The sequence below is a fragment of the Platalea leucorodia genome, assembly GCF_965183815.1.
Source record: "Platalea leucorodia genome assembly, chromosome: 3".
Lineage (NCBI taxonomy): Eukaryota > Metazoa > Chordata > Aves > Pelecaniformes > Threskiornithidae > Platalea > Platalea leucorodia.
Genome location: NC_138825.1, coordinates 101,616,971 through 101,638,528, shown reverse-complemented (window position 1 = coordinate 101,638,528; position 21,558 = coordinate 101,616,971). Strand labels below are relative to the sequence as shown.

General features: G+C 43.1%; 1 protein-coding gene across 1 annotated transcript in view; it reads left to right on the top strand.

Annotated features, from left to right (window-relative positions):
• Positions 1-35: 35 nt before the first annotated feature.
• LRRC1 (leucine rich repeat containing 1) overlaps positions 36-21,558 on the top strand; it is a gene marked incomplete at both ends in the record, with an annotated part of 73,697 nt that continues 52,174 nt past the window's right edge. Inside the window, 2 exons of the mRNA XM_082305984.1 lie at positions 36-194; positions 15,433-15,550. Coding sequence (XP_082162110.1) covers positions 36-194; positions 15,433-15,550 — 277 coding nt within the window. The remainder of the gene's footprint in view (positions 195-15,432; positions 15,551-21,558) is intronic.

Here is a 21,558-nt window from a genome sequence, read left to right as displayed (position 1 = left end):
CCCCAGCGGCCCGGCCCCCCCCGGGCGGCGGGGCGATGTTCCACTGCATCCCCCTGTGGCGGTGCAACCGCCATGTGGAGTCCATCGACAAGCGGCACTGCTCGCTGGCCGCCGTGCCCGAGGAGATCTACCGCTACAGCCGCAGCCTGGAGGAGCTCCTGCTGGACGCCAACCAGCTCCGCGAGCTGCCCAAGGTGAGCGGGCAGCGGCGGCGGGGGGCGGCGGCCCCGCAGCGGGGCCGGGCCGGTCCCGGCCCCGCCGGCGCCCGGGGCGGGGGGCGCAGGTGAGCCGCCCCGGCAGGTGCCCGCCGAGCTCCCCGGCCCGGCGCCGGCGGGAGGAGGCGCCGCCGCGCCCGCCCCGAGGCTGCGGTGAGGGGCCCCGGGAAGCCCTGGGGGTGCTGCGGCGTCCCGGCCCCGCTCGGCCCCGCCGGCCGGCGGGGGTGACCCCAGGAGTTAAAGGAGGAGCCGGAGTCTCAGGTTAGCGTTTGGCCTTTTGCCGTAGTTTGACGGTAAATGGGCTTTCACGAGGAAACCCTGGAGATCCGCGCCTTAGGGGAGGAAGAGTGCTGTTGGGAGGGCAGGGGGGCTCGGGCTGGAGTCACAGGATGTGAGTATATGTTGTGATTAACGTTCACGTCATCGGAATTACGAGGCCTTGGGAGGTATTGAACCCTCCGCTTTTTTCCCCTTTCGCTAGATACTATCTGCTCTCTACATGGGAAAAAACCAAAACCCTTTAGCAGATAACAGCGTTCCCGTTTCTGCCTCCCGCTCCTGGAAACTTCGGCATGCAAAACATGAGAGGCAAATAAGCTTTTTCTTTTTCTCAGTGTAAGTCCTGCACAGTTGTCAGCGTTTTGCTTCTTGCGTGAAACATGTAGCCAGATTTTTGTGCATAATGCCTTTTTTGTAGTACTTTCAAAGGTGAATTTACTTTCAAATTAACATGGTTTTGAGACGTCGTGCTGGTACCTGCCAGCGTGACTCGCTGGCTGGCACTTGCTGATTTTGCTAGAGAAACTCCATCAGAGTAATTCCAGCAAGGCAGTGTTCGACTCCGCGGGCGCCGAGCGAGCGGCAGGCGTGATCGACGTTTGACTTGATGAAGGAAGGGCATATTTCAGGGCTTCCTCTTTAAACTTTGGACGCCTCAGAAGCCTTCGTGAGCTGTGGTTGGTAGAGTTTGACACTGGAGGGGAAGCGTTACCTGGAAGCTGCACCCTAGAAGCATGTGAACTCTTACTAACTTGGAATCCAAGAAACTGAACGCACCAGCCAGGGAAATTTTCAAAAGCACCTTTGTTTCTACCTGAATCAAAGTTGTTCTGTTCCTACCAAAACCTAAACAGTCTTGCTTTTCTTTTTTTGAACTCAGTTCTCTCACATAAACTGTTTTTTTCACTCTAGGTAGTAAGCGTAGTCATGGTGGAGAAGTTTTCCTATAGACAGTAATAAAGACGTTCGGTTGAACTGACGTGTTAAATTTGGCTTTTTCTTTTGAAAATCCTAGGCACAGGTTTGCATCTTGTTGTGACTGAGCTCTTTATCCTTCTGAAGCAGAGCAAAACTGGTTTACATAGTCTCCGTGTGGGTGCTATTTTTACTTCCAGCAGTTTCTACTGGCTTTGTGCACAGACTAGACTCAGGAGTCTCTTTCTTTTTGTACTAGACTTTTCTTCTTTGTGTTGACTTTCAGGCTCGTACACTTCTTACTGCAGGGATACTGAATGTGCTTGTGACTGAAATCCCATTGAGACCTGTGTCTCTCTGGTTTTTGTTTGTTTGTTTGTTTGTTTGTTTGTTTTAGATAATAAATCCCCCATAAACTGATTGCTATGTACAAATGTGAACGATGGTGTTTGTGGTATGATATGGTATTTATTTCTGTAAATAGAGTGCAACTATTCATTGTTTCTCCTCTTCCTTGAATTGTAATAAATGAAATAGCCTGTGATGGCTAAAAAGACCGCTTCTTCCCATTACTGACATATGAGTATGTATTAAGTTCCATACATGTAAAAATATCTGTGGGGGTAAAAAAAAAAAAAAAAAAAAAAAAACAAAACCAAAAAAACCCCCCAAAAACCAAACCAACCCAGGCTCCTTGGCCTTGCAGTGGAATAAAGCAAAAGTTGAAGTTAGAAAGAAGATTTTAGAGGATTTTTTTTTTTTTTTTTTATGTGCACGGGTCAGATTACAGGAGTGCCTAAATATACTGTAGGAATACATTTGTGGGTTTTTAGCTGGACTAGGAGGAATCTGATTAAATACAACCGCAGAGACGTACTTGTAGTATCTGTCCTGAGTGCTTTGTGCCTTGTCAGCAGTGCAGGAAGGCATTTTTATTAGGGCTTCCTGTACAGACCTATGAACTTGCCTTGTCAGTTCCTTATTAATGTTTTCTGATAAATGGAATATAGTGCCATCGTCTCAGATAAGTGTTGACTCTGTAGGAGTTTCGGGTACAAAAATACAGCTGCAATCCTGGATGTGAAACTAATCTACTGAGGCTGGAAGCGGATGGGAAGAGCCTCGTTTAAAATTGCTACCAGCAAATAGTTTTTAAAAGTTCTGCTGTAGGAATCTGGCTGAGGAGAATAGTGGAAGATCTCTGTTTGGAAGGCAGCTACAGGGTACATTGTTCATTCCCCTTCATATTACAAGGGTAGTGTCGATGCACACTACAGAGACAGACTTAGAAATAAGTACAGAAAGCAGGGGTACACCGTACCTCGTGCAGGGCAAACATGAGGGAAATCATTAGGGCGTATAATTAACAAACTGTTAGGTCAGCATAGATCTTAGTAGTCGTTACGCCCTTAATCTAGTGTAATGCATTATATTAGTTTCCTCTCTATATGCATAAAGGCAGTAACACAAAAATCAAACCGTTTTTGGGCTCAATTCAGGCCTAAACAAGTCTTGTTTAAGTCTCGGTGGCCAGCTAGTTAGATGTTTTCCCGTACTTGATGAACTCCTGAAGTTCACAGTGATCTGTGCCGATTCTTGATGAATCGTCTGTAGGCTGTGCTGATGCCGTAATACATCCCATAACACTGATAAGGTTTTAGTGTCACTGAGATGGTTGTGATCCTCCTTAGGAAATTGCTGCTGTGAAGGCTCACCTTGAAATAGTGAAGCATCGCCCCGTAGACTCTATAACTTGCAGCAGAAGTTGCCATAGTTGGACGGACGAGGAAGACCCCAACTCTGCTGCCCAGCTCTTCATTCTGTGCACTGGTAGTTCAGACCTCATCTTCCCAGTGCTGGTTGGCAGGTGTGGTCTGAAATGGCTATGACAGCAGGCAGGAGGTCTTGAAATACTTCTCTGAAACCAAGCAGATGTTGGTGAGTTCTTCTCCCAGCTTTGCCACGCGGCAAGTCTGAGACAGTGATGATGGCTTTATCTCTAGACATCTGCTTTCCTTCCACCTGCACAATTTTTTTCATCCCTTCAAATGTAAAGCTTTCTGAGGCAGATAAATATCAGCAAGTGGCATGTTGGAATACGTGAACTCGCTGCACTTTTCTTAAGTTGATGGGGCAACTTGTGTTGGATGCACGCGCTTCCCCTCTTCTCCCCTGTTTCTCCCTCCCCTCGTTTCTATTAAGTAGCAACGAAAGGTGTTCTTTGGTTGGTTTGCTCCAATACACCAGTAAAAGAATACACTCTAATATACCCTAAACCCTCCATTTTGAGGTACAGAAGTAGTCTTAGGCTTTGTTTAATCTGCAGTCTTTGCCAGCATACTTAAAACCTCTATTGTTCTAGAGGACAGTAGAGCATGTTGTATGTTAGGGTGTTGCCAAAAAAACCCCAACAAAACAAACACACACAAAAATCCCCTCAAAAGACAGAAGACAACTTAAAGAATTGCTGTAGCGTCTTGATGAGAAATGACTAGCTGAAAGACCCAGCAATATTGCTGCGTGTATGTTTTGAGAGTCATCTGAAGTATCCTGAGGAGAGGAGAAACAAGAAATACAACTGAATTATTTTGAAAGAATAACTTTGTTCGTTTTATTTTTGTTGTGTTGGTTGACCAAAATGTATGGTAGAATTCCTCACCCCTTTCTAAGGGGAGAGGGGTAGGAAGGGTTCATCTGGAAGACATCTGAAAAGAAGTGTCTGAGAAGCAGAGGGAGATGTCTTCACCCCCCCGTTATTCCCACTCCTCTCCTTGTTTGCTCCCTTGTGCATGAATGCATATGTGGACCAGGAAAAGAATGGGCTAACTCAGATTCTCTGACCCCCCTTTCTCCTATGAATACCTCCCCCCCCCACCCCAAGCTATACCTGTCAGCCTCTCAGGAATACAAGTTAATAATTTATAATTGTACAGTAACTTACAAATTTTTTATATCATTTTGCTGCTGCACAGGGATCCTTTTGGTTTCCCATGTCAGTATACTGATTCTTTCCCCAGGTCTCCTTAACTGCTCTTTCCCGTCCTTTCTGCTGCCTCCCAGCTTCCCTCTTCTGCTCTTGCCCTTCCTGCAGGATGAGCCAGCCTGGTGGGATGTGCTGGAGGAGCAGGCTGTGTACTATTAAGCTGCTGGTGGTTTTCCACAATATTGAGGTCTCTGTAGCCTTTCTTGGCAGATGTGGCTGTCTTCCCACAGAACAGCAATTTCTAGCTGTCAGCATGCTTCTCACCACTTCTGCTTTACAAGACAAATTAAAGAGCTGCACCCTTTGGTCTCAAAAGGAAGGGCTTTGTATAGGGCCAGTGGTAGAGTGTGGCTCTTAATTTGCTTAAATAATTCCTTGTCCTGTGTTGGATCCTAAGTGCCTTCTGTTGAATACTTAGTGTATCTGATTTGATTGGGAAAAACCATAGTATGTGGTCACCAGTGTGCACAGAGCGACTTAAAAATGTAGTTTGTGGTTTTTTTCCTAAACCTGGACCTTTTTATTTTCTTTAGGAGTGAAAACTTGAAGGCTTTTCCAACTCAAGCTGTAATGTGCGGTGTATCACTTGCTACACGTCAAAAACTATACTTCACTGAAGAGTAGGCTTTCTGGCAAATTGCTTTTATAGAAGAAAATAACACATTCTGCATGATGCATTTCAATAGCTTCTCTAATGAAAAGCATCAGATAAAAATAAAACGCTTTCAATTCTATAGATCAGTCTGTAGTTGATGAGATGTTGTTTCCTACTCCTGTACATTAGAATTTAAGGGCCAATATATCCTGTCAACTTAATGTCTGTGTGTGCATGGAATTTGCAGTACAAAACTGGATCTCTGCATATTTTTTTTTCACTGGTAAAAAAAATAAAAATATCTTATGAACCTTTGAATGCAGTATTATATTTTGGCTTTTATATTAAATCACTGGCATTCTTTGCATTGGTGGGTGGTGGGAAGAGCTTATAACTCTTGTTTTGCTGCTGTTTTGTCTTGCTGCCGCTCAATTGTTTTACACAAAGGATAAAGACCACTTTCCCGTGAGACTTTTCGCAGATGTTGTTTATGTGAAAACTCCAATGGCAAAAAAAATAATTCAAAATTTTAGGTATGCACTTAGTTTAGCTTAAGAGTCTGAATGATTTTTATGTGGTGTTTGTAAACCCAATCTGATGCAACTCTGAATCATTTCGTTTCTCTGTTTGAGCTTACAGGTTGTATCTGTCATCTGTAATTTTTCTTCTTGGTCTTATATGCTAAAGCTTCTCTGTGGAGGTATTTGATCGATGTGAGACCCCTTCCCTGAGAGGCCTGGTTAAACCCTGACCTCCTCCTGTTCCCCGGTTTCTGTGCTAGAGAAGCCGATGATGTGCTGCTGCTTGGCATGCGGCTTAGGCAGTGTCCGTATCTCTTTGTGTGTGGTGTTGAAATCCAGGGTGCTGTTACCATACCAAAATCTTGTGAAAGCTCCTTAAGAAAAAAGTCCCTCCGTTCTTCCCATACCACACCTCTTTCTCAGGAAAAAAACCCGATTTTGCTGTTCTGCCATAGTTTCTCCCATTATGCAACCATAAGCCTGAAAGAGGCTTGCTTGGTCAGTGGCCAGTAATCTGCTGTGGAAAGAGAGATGATATCATACTATACCTCTCTTTAAATTTGTGCTTATAGGTTGTAACCATCCCTTCTTAAGATGTAAACATCTAGAAGCTTTATTTCCTTTTTCAGATTTATAGATCTCATTGGGATGACAGAGACGTGGTGGGATATCCCACATGACTGGAGCGCTGCAATGGATGACTACAGGCTCTTTAAGGACAGGCCAGGAAGGCAAGGACAGGGAGTTGCCCTTCATGTGAGAGAGCAGCAGGGATATGTGAAGCTTTGCCTTGGATGGATGATGGGCCAGCTAAGGGCAGGCTGGGATTAATGAGTGACGTTTTGGGTGGCTGCTGTAGGCTGCCTGATCAAGAAGAAGTAGTAGATGATGCCTTCTTCAGGTAACTGAAAGAAGCCTCATGTTTGCAGGCCCGGGTCCTCATGTGGGTTTTGAACCACCCTGACATCTGCTGGAAGGACAACACAGTGGGACATAAACAATCCAGGGGTTTTCTGGAGTGCATTGATGACCTCCTAACGCAGGTGATCAAGGAGTCAATAGACAGAGGTGCTCTGTTGGACCTCATAAATAAGAAAGGACAGGTTGAGATGCGAAGGTCAGTTGCAGTGGCTGTAGTGACTGTGAGATGGTGGAGTTCACGATGCTGAGAGGAGGGAACAGGGCAAAAAGCAGCATCACAACCCTGGACTTCAGGAAAAAGACTTTGGCATGTTCAGGGATCTGCTTGGAGGTGGTGGATAAGAAAGATGTTTATGCTGTCATTCAGAGGGACATTGACAGGCTGGAGAAATGGGCAGAGAGGAATCTCATGAAGCACACTAAAGAGAAATACAAAGCCCTGCATGCACATTTTCCAGTACAGGCTGGGGACCAACCATCTGGAAAGCAGTTTTTTAGAAAAAGGCCTTGGGTGACCTGGTGGACAAGTTGACCATGAGCCAGCAGCCCTCCCTCATGGGAAAGAAGGCCAACGGTATCCTGGGCTGCGTTAGGAAAAGCACTGTCAGGAGGTGATCCTTCTCCTCTGGGCAGCATTGGGGGAAACATGCCTGGAGTGCTGTGTCCAGCGCTGGGCATCCCAGAAGAAGAGAGTCATGGGCACACTGGACTGGGTCCTGCAAAGGGCCACAAAGATTGTTAAGGGCTTGGAGCATCTGTCATGAGAAGAGGCTGAAAGTAAGGTAGTTTAGCCTTGAGAAGAAAAATGGTCATGGGATCTTATTGGTGTATATAAATACCTGATGAGAAGGGGTAAAGAAGACAGAGCAAAACTCTTCTCTGGGGTGCCCCGTGACATTATAAGAGGCAATGAGAACAGACTGAAACACAGGAAATTTTGTCTGAAATAAGAAAACACTTTCTTTGTGAGGGTGGTCAAACACAGGTTGCCCAGAGAGGTTGTGGAGTCTCCATCTTTGGAGATGCTCAAAACCTGACTGGACATGGTCCTGGGTGACATGCTCTAGGTGACCCATGCTTTGAGCAGGGGGTTTGGATGGACTAGATGATCTCCAGAGATCCCTTCCAACCTCAACTGTTCTATGATTCTGTAGAGGGCATATCAAGGATTTTACCTGTCTTTAGCTTCGATGTTTTTAATGATGCAAATAGAATTGTCATGTTTTTCACTGTTTATTCACCCTCAAATGTTTAAGTGCATTTTACTTTTAATATTGATAGTGCCATGGTGTTTTTGCACATCTTGCTGAAAATCCTTGAAAAAATACGACTGTATGACTCGAACAAGCATGTACTTCTAGTTAATATCAGAGAGAGAACTATGCCACTGTGTGAAACTGCAGTAGACTGTATGCACACATTAAAGGTAGTTTTACTGAAAGTTTTAAGATTTTTTTTTTTTTCAGTATGACAAATGCTATATAAAATACTTTCTAAGAACACCTGCAACTTTACAACTTCAGTGTCTTGAGACTACATACCTTTTGTAAAAACCTATTGTGAGCGTAGTCAATTAGTCCTAGTGTGCAATGCATGCTTGAATTGTTACAATGAATAATGGTTTGTAAAGAAGCATCATTGGATCATTATATTAAACATCCCGCTAAGCATGGAACACTGTGTTGAAGGATTAAAATAAGTTTATTACCAGATAAATATGTCTAGTTTTTCTGCTAGCTTCCAGATTCTTTTGTTGTATTGCTTAAGACTTGAGGAAAATACTATGCCTTTTGCAATCAAATTTGAAAGACCACAGCCTGATGGGAGCAGGGAGAGAACTTAGTCTGGTGTCCCCTACAAAGTCTGACTTCCCTGTTAATGTCCCTGAGATTGTTCAGAAGATTTTGAAGTCTGCTTGGTTTCAAATATTTTCTAACGGCAGTTTTTTTTCTAGTAACATTGAGTTCTACTGATTTTTGACCTCAGTTGGAAGAAAGTAATTAGGTGGTTATGTTTCAATACTTTTAACATTTTTTTTTCTGTAACAGGTGTATTGTTGTAGTAAGTTGGTAGCATCCCCTTCTCTGTGTGATGTACACAGATAGCACAAGGTTTGTAGGCAGAGATTATACATCTGCAGCTCTAAAATAAATTTTAGGATTATACATAGAGTTATTTTTCTAATTATATCAGTTGGTCTAAAAAAAGACGTTACCTCCTGCCAACAGTTGTGTATACTGGAAAAATGCATGCTAGAGATTCATTAGTGAGATTAAATGTGTTTGGTTTTTTTTTGTTGTTGTTGTTTCTCCAAATGGCAAATGCATTTAACTGCAATGAATCCATATTTTGTTGTAGCAGATGTTTTCTGGCCTCTCTTAAAGGCAGAGATAGTCCCTCCCACTGCTGTACTCTAATGGCTATGGCATCAAGTGCTCTTTAACCTTTGTTGCCTCTGCTTAATTGACATAAAAGAGAAAGTAAATCCTTGCCTGCCAGGAAACAGTATGAGGCAACCTGTTCAATGCATTGCTCGGTAGAGCAGCATTTTGATTCAGTGCTGCAGTGTATTGGTTTTTGAGAGTGGATTGTCCCCTGTTCATTTTTTAAAATGAATGGTAACAACCAAGACTAGGACGTGCAATTGGCCCATCGCTGACTGTAGTTCAGAAAATGGCAAGTACTTTGAAATTAGGGGCCAGGAACGTAGGCAGGTAGATGTTGAATGCCAGCTTCAGTGAGGCATCGGTTATCATTTTTGCTCTGTCTCCTGTAGACCCTTCCCCCACAACCCTTCTGCCTGGCTGATCCTTCGTATCAGGCTTTAAAGCATCCGTTGGAGGGGGAGATAGCAGTTGCAACATCTGGTTCTGTTTAGGGTACATGACCGTGAACTGTGATCTTTCATTAATACTTTCTCTTGTCGTGAAAGCTAGTAATTTTAATAATGTTTTGTATGGATTCCTGCTTGAATGTCTGCCCCTATGACGTCTTCCCTTAATATTCATGATGATAAGGTTGGTGTTAGGATGCTGCAAGACCAAAGTACAGCTTCAACATATTCTACAAACATGGTTTGGGCATGTGAAACAACCTTTCACCATGCCAAAAATCTGTATCAGTTCTGGTTTTGCCATGAAACATGTGGAGACAGAGACCTCAGCTGCGTGGAGCAGTTGTCCATTTGCCGGCTTGCCACCTAGCAAGCAGGCAGAGGTCTGCGTACTGCGGTCCATCACCAGCTGCTGCTGCATCTCCTCAAGGCTTGAGAGGAAATCCATTAGCTGCTTCCAGTAACGCTTTGATACAGGGTCATCAACTGCATGAGGACTGCTGTGCTGCACACTGAGTTAGTCCCTGCTCTCAGGAATCGTTTCAGTATCTCGCTTAGTACTTTCTTTGAAAATTAAAGTGTGTTTGGCCCAAAGGATCACGTGGGATCCGTATTTGTGAAACTCTGTTGCCTTCACCAGCTGTCTCTGCTCGCAGGTGAAAGCAGGTTGAGCGACCTGGGGGGTCTTGATGTTGATAGCAGGCTTTGTTGGAGGTGCCAAGCTGATTGATAACGCCCATAGTAGACGTCACTGGAGTCTGCTGGGAGCTCGTTACACACTTCAAGGATCCGGAGCAGGATCCAGCTTCCTCAGAATTCCATTGTGCGACTAGTTAGGATGTGCTTCTGGAGGAAGGTGTCTGTTTTCTGTGCTCTTGCCGGTTTTCCGCAGTGCTCCCGCTCGTGCTACTGGCGGGAGTCTCTGGGATAGATTTTAAGTCGGCGATATAAGGATTGCGTCCTAGAAAGAGTTTTTTGCTTACAAGTTAGTTGTGGCTTTCGACTGGGGTTACCTTGAGGCTTGAGTGGAGGGCAGGGTGTGTGCTCGCTGTGAGTGTAAGTGTGGCCGTGGTTCTCGTCACCTCCAGGCTGGTATGTCCGCTGGCTGACTTCAGGGTAAAGCAATGTCTGAAATCCCACCAGTTGGTTAGTGTAGGGCGTTGAGTGTCCTGTCCTCTTGGAATCCTTGGCACTGAGTGTTCCCTATGGATGGTCGTTCAAAGAGTTAACTATCGATGACTTCTACAAAAGTGGGGTGGGGGAGGACTGAGGAAAAGTTCGCCTTTCCCTCTTCGCCTTTGCCTTTCTGACAGGCCGGGGGAATGCGTTTGTGTGTATGCCTGTAGCAGAGTCTGGTTATCGAACACATCCCCAGGAAGCACAACGCTTGAATTCGGTGCTGCTTCTGCCTTAATCCTTGTTGTCCTCGTAGTGTCCTGACCACCAAGCAGCGTGTTCGCCTGAAGAAAGGTCGGGCTTCCCCTGCTCTCTTGCTGAAGCCATGGAATGGTACAGGCAAGAAAATAACTTTGAGGGGCCAAAAGCAAGTGCTTGGGGACCTTGTTGAGGAGCTGGAGAGCTTTGTGTCAGCCATGCTGCGAGGTTGTTTCACGGATTTGATGCCTTATCTTGTTCACTGCTCTGCTTGCCAAAATCAAATTGCAGCTTCTGCTTGTGTTTGCCTGAAGAAAGACCTTTTTCCGAGGTCTTTCTGAGGCAGTATAGAAAGGGTGGGGGAAGGATTGGTTGCAATTTCCCTTATTTGGCGACTGAAGGAGGACACGTAGCTGATGAATGGAAGTGAACAAATAAAGTGAAGGCTTCCCCCATTGATTTTTGTTTACAACGTAGGAGAAGAAAATGGAGCCTGAAGTAAGATTCGAAGCAGGAATGCAATTATTAAACTATGTTTAAATTACTGTGTGTCGCTTTTTAATTCTAAAGCTCAGATACATTTTAGCTGGTCAGTTATACGTTTGGAAAATGGGTGAAATAAATATAGATGGTGTTTAAGAAACAGGACCTAGTAATGTACTGTGTCTTGGTAGTTTACTTAATTCGTGTTTGAATATAATACTGTAATTTCCTGAAGAAGCCTTAAAAGCTGAGGCAGCATGCTTATGTTGAAAATCCATATTGGTGTCTAAGGGAAACTTGACATAAAAGCAAGTACTCACAAATTTTTAAGCTTGTCAGCAGTAGCTCAAGTGCCTGCACCAAAGGAAAAAAAAAACCCTCTTTCTATCCTGTGTGAATATAACTGTGAAACTGGGGTTAATTTGCAATTTTCTTCCTCCTCTCCCTCTCGTTCTAATTTCTGCTGCTCATGCTGGTCCATCTTGAAAATTAGGCAGCAGATTTCATTAAAGTCTCTAATTTTAATTCTCTTTGCTACTAGTAGTGGCCTTTTTATGGAAACATTTTGCTTAACACAGTAAGCATTTAGTTATGCTACCTGTGCCAAATGGGTTTGGAGTTTGACGTGTCTCTAGTGCTGGAAAGGCTCTAGCGGTGAGATATTGCTCCTTCCCTTAAGCAGTGTTAGCTGCAAGTAGGTCTTTGTGCCCTCCTGTGTTTCTTATTTCAATTGCCTATTGTTTTAATCTATTTCCATTTTTTTTTTTTCCCATCAGGAAAGGTGCTGAAGCATTCAGGCAAGATTCTCGGGCATGAATGTTTTTTGTTGCAGGAGTGAACCATTGAAAGAAAGCCAGCGACATGTGTTGTTTTGGCCACTTTTGCAGGAGAAAACCTTGAGTTTTATCAGTCCTACTAGTTTGGCTTAATTCTGTTAACTTTTATTTCTAGAATCAAGAGTGCCAGTTGTAGCGGTATTCTTAAAAAAAAAAAAGTACAAAAAATGAGGACTGTGGGATCACACGGTCTGTTTATACTTTTCAGTGAGTCATGCACTTATCTTTTTTTTTTTTTTTTTTTTTCCTTCCGTTGGCTGACATCGACCCAATTTTGTCAGAATGAAGTTTTTTAAAAAATACAGGGCTGGGTGGAGGAGAGAGACTTGGTTAGTTTTCCACTGCGAGAAGAGCTCTATGCAAGATGCATGTTCTTAGAAAATCTGTATGAGAGAAACCTCTATAAATTGATAGCAGGAAAAGCTTCAATTGAAGGTTGGGAATTGCCACTACATAGAAAGTTGTAGGCTTCTTTCGTGCTGATGCTCATGGAATTATTTGTCTCATTGAAGCACTATTAATTAGGCTGGCTAAACTAAGCAGCATTAAAAGTGTTGCCAAGATACTCGTGGAGACGTTGGGTCTGCAATCAAAAACTGCTATTACAGCATGCTGGGTGGATGTGCTGCTCTGGCCAACAACCTCATTGCACTTTGGTTCATGTTAGAGCTTTTTCAAATAGAGGCTGCACTGTGTCTGTTATATTGAATTAGGAACATGTTTCTGGTTGGCATGTATTTAAGAAATTACAGATATTTTTATATATATATATATATTTTTTTTTTTTTTTTTAACATTTGTTTAACTCTATTCAGGAAGCTCTTAATTCTCTTTTTTCCCTGTGGTCTTTTTGACAGGTAAAACAAATATGGCAAAAAGGAGGTGCTTGCCTCTCCAGTAGTGCTTTAGAGCACTAATGATGTGCCTTGGCTAAAGGAACAATAGTTACTGAGATGGGAATAGGATGTACTAAACATGCAAGAGTGATTGAGTTCTGTAGTTTAAAGGAAAAAAACAAACAAGAAGTTCAAAGAAATGCCATTCACGTAACTGCAGTTTCTGATTTTATCTAGGAAACGGTGTCATTCATTAAAAATTGTTATGCAAACTAGAAATAAAGCTCCCACTTCATTTTTCTTTTAAGTAGTCAGTTAAAGAAACAGGAATGCCTTTAAATATTGTGTAATTTTGTTTGTTGCACACATGTGCTCTGCACATTTAATAAATATATACAACACTGACGCGTGGTGCGGTGAGGGCCCTCAAACCTTCCTAGGGATGCCCAGCCCTTAATAGCTTTTTGATTACCCTTCTGTCTTTTAACTGTGTTCCCTCTGTCTGTCTTTTCTCCCTTGCCCTTGCAGAGCATCTCTGGCAAGGATGACTGTTGCTCATGAGAAGATTTGTAGTAGAACATCAATATTTATAACGGTCATACAGTTTAGCAGCTACACACTGGCTGAGAAACACTTTTTGGCAAGTATTTATTTTGGACAGTGTTAGGACGGATTGCGATCTCTTCTGTGGAGTGTACTCCTGTGCTTTCATGAAAGTATCTTTAAGTGCTTTTCTAAGCTTCTGATGGATTCTTGGTTTAGTTGTATTAATAAATATTTAGCAAAAGGTATGCATTTGTTTTAGAAGATAAAAAAATGTTAATGATACGAAAATACAGTTATGGATCTTGTGAGGACAAAGAAGGATTAAAAAACCATTTGTGGCTATTTTAATTGTAATATATGTTTTTAGGGAGCTAGAAATGTGGAACTGTAAAGGTTCTTTATCTTCCTCTTACAGTTTCAACTCTGTTATCGAAGGCCTTTAATACTTGGGGGGGGCAGAAGTGCCATTCTGACGCAAAAAATGCCTTTCAATTTTCGCATTCAGATCTGATGCGTCTTATGACTGCTGAGTGTTTATAAACTTTTTAAAGCTCTGTCCTTTTTATTCCCTAAAAGGAACCCATGTTTTTGAGGGAAAACACATTAATTTCAGTGGTGTTTTATTTGTCTATGACAAGGAACGACAGTGTATATTGAAAGATTGATGCTGAGGTTGCAAAACCTTGCACTTAAAACCTGGTTTATGATCTTGGGTATAAGACACTCAGACTAAGACTGAGAACCTGTATTATAATACAGATTCATAAGACTCTGCTTTTACCTTGTGTCCTGGTTAAGAGGCCTGTCTTACTGCCCCTTTTCTTGTCAATATAAGATAGAATTGAGTGACATTCAGAGCACACACTGCAGCACTTAAATAAAATAAAATAATAATAAAAAAAAAAGGTGCTAGTTTTCAAGAAAGGATTGCAGGTGATTAAATGTAAGCAGATATCCCAAACTTACTAGCATCTTCCAGTTACCCTGAGGGGCAAAACCCACGAGGGTAACAGGCACACACACATGCTGCGAGTGGGTGAGATGCACAGGTTCTGACTGCTGGGCAAAAATGCCTCTGCAGTCCGGGGGCACAAAACTTGAAATTTGAGAAGTCCGGTCAGTTATGGTCAAGATGCCTTGTCTATAAAGTCATTTAATTCTGCACAAATCCTCACCACTTGCAGTCAGTCTCATTCAAAGGCCTGCCTGGAAGAGAGGAAAGCTGTGATGAGATAAGAGCTTTCCGACTTTGCTAGGGATGCCTACATCTCAATAGGTTTTTAATGACCGTTTTGTCTTTCGATCACCAGCTGCTCCCAGCACCTAGGGTTGACCTGACTTGCAGCTTGGCCTGTCTCCTTTGATGGCTGTTCTGTCTTGAGGGCTGCCAGACCCTCTGTGCCCATAGCTGGGGGTCAGGGAAAGTTAGTACCCTATCCGCATTGCACGCCCATGTCCTCACTGCAGAGACAGGGCTGGGTTGGGTTCCTCCTCAAGCTGGGAAGACCTGGAATTGTGCGTATCCCGCCCAACTTTCATTAGTCCTTCTGAAACTGGGCCGTGGAGGGGATGTGATGCCAGAAAGAAAGTCTTCCCGAGGGAGGCTGGCTCTGTAACCTAGTTGGTTATGGCGCTCACCGTGAAGAAGACCTTGGCAGCCGCTCTCTGTGGGTTTTCTGGATCGTCCTTTAGAAGTCTCCCTCTGCATTAGCTTCCTAATGAGCCCTGGTGTGTAATTAGGATGCTTTTAATTACCCTGCTGGGTAACCTCGCCCCATTAATGCTTTTGAAGCAGGCACTCTGGATTTCACTAGTGTCTGTCTGCTGTGATCTTTAATAGCAAGCTTTACAGTTTGGTTTTGTTTTTTTAATAATTTTCATTTTGGGTAAAACAGAGATTATAGTCTGTTTGCATGTAAAAATTAAAATGTTCATTCTGATGCAGGTCTGAAAGAGGTCTGCATAACTGATTTTAAGCAATAACTTTGATTAGCTCGAATTTTGAAAGTGGCTTCCAGTTATTGCTTATCATTTATCACGCTTATATGTGAGTTACTGGAATATTTTCTGACATGGCATTTTTTCTTTCTTTCAGCCTTTCTTCCAACTTGTGAAGTTACGGAAACTTGGACTTAGTGATAATGAAATCCAGCGGCTCCCTCCAGAAATAGCGAATTTCATGCAGCTGGTGGAACTTGATTTGTCTCGAAATGGTAAGCTCCAGTGTTAATTTGTTTGATTCTATACTGTCCTATGACATGGTCTTTAAAACTGGGTTAGTAGGGTTTTTCTGTGTCTGACATTGCTATCTATGTCCTGCAGAATGCTTCTGTGTAATTCATGGATTTGCCTGTAGTTCTAGATGGGGAGGAGGGAAAGAGCAGAGGAGAGCTGGTGGTGGAAATACAGTAATAAAATAACTCTTGACTGTAGTTCTGCCTTTCTGAGAGCCTGCTTTAGTTTCCAATTTAAAGAATGCTTTACATCCTATTTTTATATGTGTATCTATCTGTCACAATGTTGATTTCTTTCCCCAAGCTCTCTGAAATGCCTAGAATTTAAGAAGGGAAAAAAAAAAAAAAGAGGTTGAAAGAAAAAAGCTCCTTTCTCTCCAAAAAAAGGCTGCCTATGGGTTAGAAGTCCAATTCTGTATCTCTGCTCTGCTCTTTACATGTGATTAGCAAGAGGCAGAGTGCTGGTATTTCTAGTTGTACTTCTGGAAGAAGAATCAGTCTGTTTGTCACCTGCAGAGATAAATTCAGAAAAGGATGCTGGGAGAAACTGGCTTTTAAAATGTGTTGTTGGAAACCACATGGGTTTATCATTCGGTTGTAATGTTTGCTGCTTATTTTGGCCGGAGCTGGGATGGAGTGAAAACCGTTGGGTTTTTTTTTTTTCTTTTTTCTTCTCTTTTTGTGGCCTGGTGAACTTACCAGTTCTGCAAGAAGTTCAGGGGCTGGTGGGTCACCTTTAAGCAGCCTTATGACCCAGTGATCTAGAAATGGCAAATTAAAGCAGCCGTCAGCTATTTTTGCTTCTTTATATGCAGTGAATATGCACAAAATGCTCTCTGAGGTGTGATGGATGGGGTGGGAGAGAGCAAGGTTGTGTGTGAGGGATGTAACTGAGTATTCAGTGAAGAAATAGAGCCACTTTTTCTTTACGGTTTAACTTCACATTGACCCTTTGCGACTGAAGAATATTCAGTGACCACCTTTCTGTAACTATCTGAAATTTGCATCTTTCGCTTTTTTGTTTGGTGCTTTTAATGCCATCTTTGTCTGATAATATAATTGATGAAGCATAATGAGTCTCTAGGCAGTTGCTGAAAAATTTCTGTGAACCATATAATTTTATGCACATTTGCAAAACCTTGTAAAAGAAGAAAACTGGAAAGAAATCATCTGAGAGACAGAAGAAACACGTTAGTTAAAACATTTTAGAAATACATGAGCATTAATTGATGCAGTATTTTGGCTACCGAGTTTGGCTGAGTTGGGTGCTGTCTGTGACAGTCCTTATACAAAAGGAAACACTCTGTTGGCTTAGTAATTCTCTTTGCAAATGAATAACTAGCTGCAAAGGAGCTGGTGGATCAGAGCCATGTGAACTCTTGTCAGCCTGACTTGGAAGTTGGCCTGAGAGCTCAACTGTAACGAGAACAGATGGTGTGAACATTTATGGTTGGGTAGATGCGTGTGTGTCATTAGAAGTTACTGCACAAGGAAGTGTTTTCTCAAGTGATGGGCTGATCTAATGCAGGTGGTAGGGAGCAGTTGCTTTCCTATATCCAAGGTTCAGTGTTAATCGCCTGTTTGATTGCATTACTTTCTCTTCTCTGTGGTTCATTGCAGAAGGTGACTGATACCGCTTCCCTTTGCTTAATCATGTCACAGTTACTGCACGACTTGACTCTTCAAATGAGTAACGCACCATGCGAGGTGATGTAGGGGGGCCATGGCAGAAGATGACTGATGTTGCTTTCGGCTGTTTGGTCACGATACGGTTGTCTCACAGCTCTTCAAATTAAAAGGCAAAACACACGCCATCTGGGATGCTGCAGGGTGAATTCTCACATAAGATTTTGGAGATCTACAGTATTTTTGTTTCTTAGCTTTGTGTTTTGAACCACCTTCCAATATGTCAGATTCTCAACCTGCTAAAGGTTTCTCCTGTTCAGTGGTTTGCACTCCATCAGTTTTTGTTTTTCTAACTACCAAAGTACTTAGAAAAAAATAGAAACTCTTTGTATTCCTTTCAGGCAGAGAAAAACAGCCCAGCTTTTCAAAACGCAGTATGCTGCATGAATAGGAAAGTGTGATGGTGACATCTGAACTTGGGAAATAAGAGATCATTGTTCTGTGTTTTTTGTTGTTTTAGCTGTCTGGTTCGGTGCACTAATTGCTTTCAGTTCTGGCCGTTCTGTTTCCTCAAGAGCTTAAAAACGCAAATATAAATTCATTTAATGTTCTGTGTACAGGAGTACTCCTTTATATTTTAACCTCTTATCACAGGAGGAGGAGGAAAGGGTTTTGAATAAACAGAAGTTCTTCCATTTGCCTCGTAATAAAATGGTAACATGTCTTCCTTTCTCATACTTTCTAATTCTTTGGTCTGTGTATGATCTTTGAAGCTCCATGAGATGGTGAGTATGTCATAGGGCAGGGCTTGAGCCTGCTTCCAGGCCGCAGTGGCCAGCTGCGTTATGTGCATGGGTGAGGTGTTGCATCTGGAGGTGGGATCGATCCCCCCCAGGCAGGATCCCTCCCGACTCGTTGGAGGTACCTCTGGATGCCTGTGCAATGCGGTGTTACCCACTGCGTAAGTAGCCCTAGTTCATAGGCACTCAGGAAAAGTGAACAGCAAAACTCTTAAGTGTGGCTTTCTTGAATTCCCAAGTGTTCTAAAATGCCCGAGACATGCTAGTATATGTTAAAAATGTGCTACATAATTAATCCTTTAAGCAGTTTTTGGTTAGTAAGTGAATCTAGAACTACAAAAATCCTTCTGATTAAAACTCAGAAATCTTCACAAGATGTAAACTTGATGCTCCTGTGATCTTGGGTGTACGTGAGAGAAGTCTGGGAAGGGTAAGGTGAGAGCCTTAGTGGTGCAGAAGGAGAAGGATTTGGGGAAGGCTAGGAGCCATATAATCTTAAACTTTTCCTGGATTATTTGCATCTTGATGCTATTTCTTACTCCTCTGCAAGGCCATGTGTTCATGCAGATTTCCTAGGAAGCATCCCCACTGTGCTTTTCTAGTCTGGCTGAGGCTGTTATTTGAGCAAAGGTTGAATGGATGAATCGAGGATGGGAATTGTCAGAGGACAGGGAAGCTGTGCTAAGAAAACAGCACGGTGATGGGGAACACTTGGAAGGTTATTTGGCAATGCAGTTTATCTCTGCCTCTTGGTCTTAGGTTGTTCAAAAAGCTGATGTACTAGTTCTGAGGCTAAAGAAAACAGACTTGTAGGATTTCAACAGTGGATGCCTGAGCTTTTAAGTTGCTGGCAAAGCGTGTCTGAGACTCAGAGTATTCCCTGTAGCATTTTCTGAGATAGATGCTCAACTGCTGTGCATCTGAAACTGCCGCTGGTTCCCTCAGACTCCCCAGGCTTGGGTAAATCTTTTCCTGGATTCTCACATCATTGGTGAATTCTGCAGGGACACTGGGTCGCTGAAGCATCCTTGCTTGATGTCCTTGAAGTTTGGGTAGGGCTCCTGTGCTTTGCATTGAGTTTCAGTGCAAGTCTTTGCTCTACAATGGTGGAGGAGAGATTCTGCTCCAGGCACAGTCAGAAGCGCCTGTGTGCTATTTGTTTTCCCACTCACTTGGGCACTCTCTGGGACAAGTCTCAAAAGACCCTGTGATTCAGAAAAGAAGTGCAGTCTCCAAAGGAAGAAAGATGTGTTCAAACTTTTGCAGTTTTTTCCTTGCGTCTCGGCTGGCACTTCATTAAGCTTCCCTCTCTCCCAAAGCATGTGCCGCTTGTTTGAGATCCCTGGGAACTGTAGCAGGCCACTACCCATGCTGCTCATCCCACCGAGGTTTCCTCCAATGACTCCCTCCCCCCTTCTCTTCTGCACAACCCCTGGAGGCTGAATTCTTAGAGCTTAGGGCCCTGCCATCCCAGATTCATTAAAATGTTAATGGCTTTTCTTGTTTTGTAGCTTCTACCAGACAGGAGGGGTAATGCATAAAGTTTCTGCAGTTAATTTAATGCATGCTGATATTTGGGCTTATGTATGCTACGTATGTATGCTGTGTTCTTGCAGATGTGGTGCATTTCTTTTTAGTATCCCTATTCTCCAAGAAGAGGTTTTTTTGTTTGCCGTTGACAAGTATTAAATCCTCCAGATTCCAGTGATATGTTTTTGGTCACGACATTGCAAGCTCCTTAAAATGCCCTGAAGGTGTTAATTTAATTGTAGTATTTTTATTTGAAAGAAATTGCTACCCCACACACACACACTTTCTCTTAACAGCTGTGGTGTGGAAGTCTGGAATTTTTTTTTTTTTTTTTAATGTCCTATATCTTTTCCAGCCTTTGACAGATTGGCAGCAGCTTGTTTCATTCAGCTCTTTTAGGATAAGAAGAAAATCACTGTGAGCTTTCACGCTGGACAGTGGCTGCTGGCTATTAGGCATTGGGGTGGCTTTCCTACCCTTCCCAGCTGCAGGAGTGCCATTTGAACCGTCCCGCTGTCCACCTTCTTCTCGGATGAAGGCTAACCCCCTTGCTTATGTAGGACATGAGGCTCTTGCACTTCTGTGTGTGCCTGCACGTTGCTGTCTCTCTGTGATAAAAGCCTGTCAGGCCTCTCTGCTGCTGCTCTTCTTGCTTCCTTTGAATGTGCCTACCAAGGGCTTGGCCATGCAAGCCCGTAGCATCAGTGTAGTTGCTGTGTACCGGCAGATTTGCACTAGCTGTCTGTAGTGGCTCTCCAGCTGGCAGCAGGTAAGGGGATTCAAGTTAGCTGTTACTCCGTGGAAGCGCTCTGTAACCTTGCGGTTTGGTCTTGCGTCCAAGCACCAAGTCTCAAAACAGTGGAAGAGATGCAAGTGCGTATGCAATGGGGGAATTAAATGGGTTTTGATAATCTTCGTAGATGGATTATGCTGGTTCTGCAGCTGACTCCGCTCTCAGTGGAGCTGAGATCTGTTACTTCGTGAACTGAGGAGTAATGGCTTTGCTGTGGCATCCGCTGAGGAAATCTGTGTGTGGGCAGATCTTGTTAAGCCATGTTTGACTCTGCATGATGCTTGATACCAAAATCCCAACGTGGTTCTTTACTTTGATATTCAATAAGAATAATACTGTTTGTTTAATGTGTACAGTTTCGTACCTACTGTAGAGATGGATTCTGGCTATATCATATGTTAGTTGCTACCCATTTCTGTAGTTTCTGTTTAAACTGAGCTTATGACTGTATTGATAGTGCAGGTGTTCTGGACGCAAGTCTCGTGACATCAAGATATTCTCATTCCAAAATCCTCTCTCAACACAGTTGCCATGTTGTGGCAAATATGCTATAATTTATGTGAAAATAATAACAGACTTCACAAAATATAAATATGCTACTTCAGAATTACCCTAAAAATAGAGGTGGTTCCTCAGGAGCATCTCAATAGTCACAACACTGTAGTGTATGGAGAGAGCTGCTGCTGTGCAAGGCTGATGGTCTGACCTCCAAGGAGGTCAGTCTTTGGCAGCTGTAGGCCAGTGTCCCAAATGCTCCATGAGCCTTGTTTTTACCTTTTCCTTGCTTCCAAAATGGATTATAGTTGCATATTTAGAAACTTCTGTTTTGTTTTGTCTTCAGTTATCATGGTCCTTTCAGAAATCAACAGCAACGGTATTTAACTATTCTACTTTCAGTTGCAGGCAGTTTGGTATTACTACTTTTTATTTGAAGTGTTTATTCTTTTTAGCTGCTTTACAACCTAATTAAAAGTCTCTTCAGAGATCTTAGCCATCCTTAGGACACCATATTAATTGTGTATTTTGTGATAGGTTGTGCTAGTTTTGGATGGGATAGAGTTAATTTTCTTCATAGTAGCTGGTATGGGGCTGTGTTTTGGATTTGTGTTGGAAACAGTGTTGATAATGCAGGGGTGTGTTCATTACTGCTGAGCAGTGCTTACTCAGAGTCGAGGCCTTTTCTGCTTCTCACCCCACCCCACCAGCGAGTAGGCTGGGGGTGCACAAGAAGCTGGGAG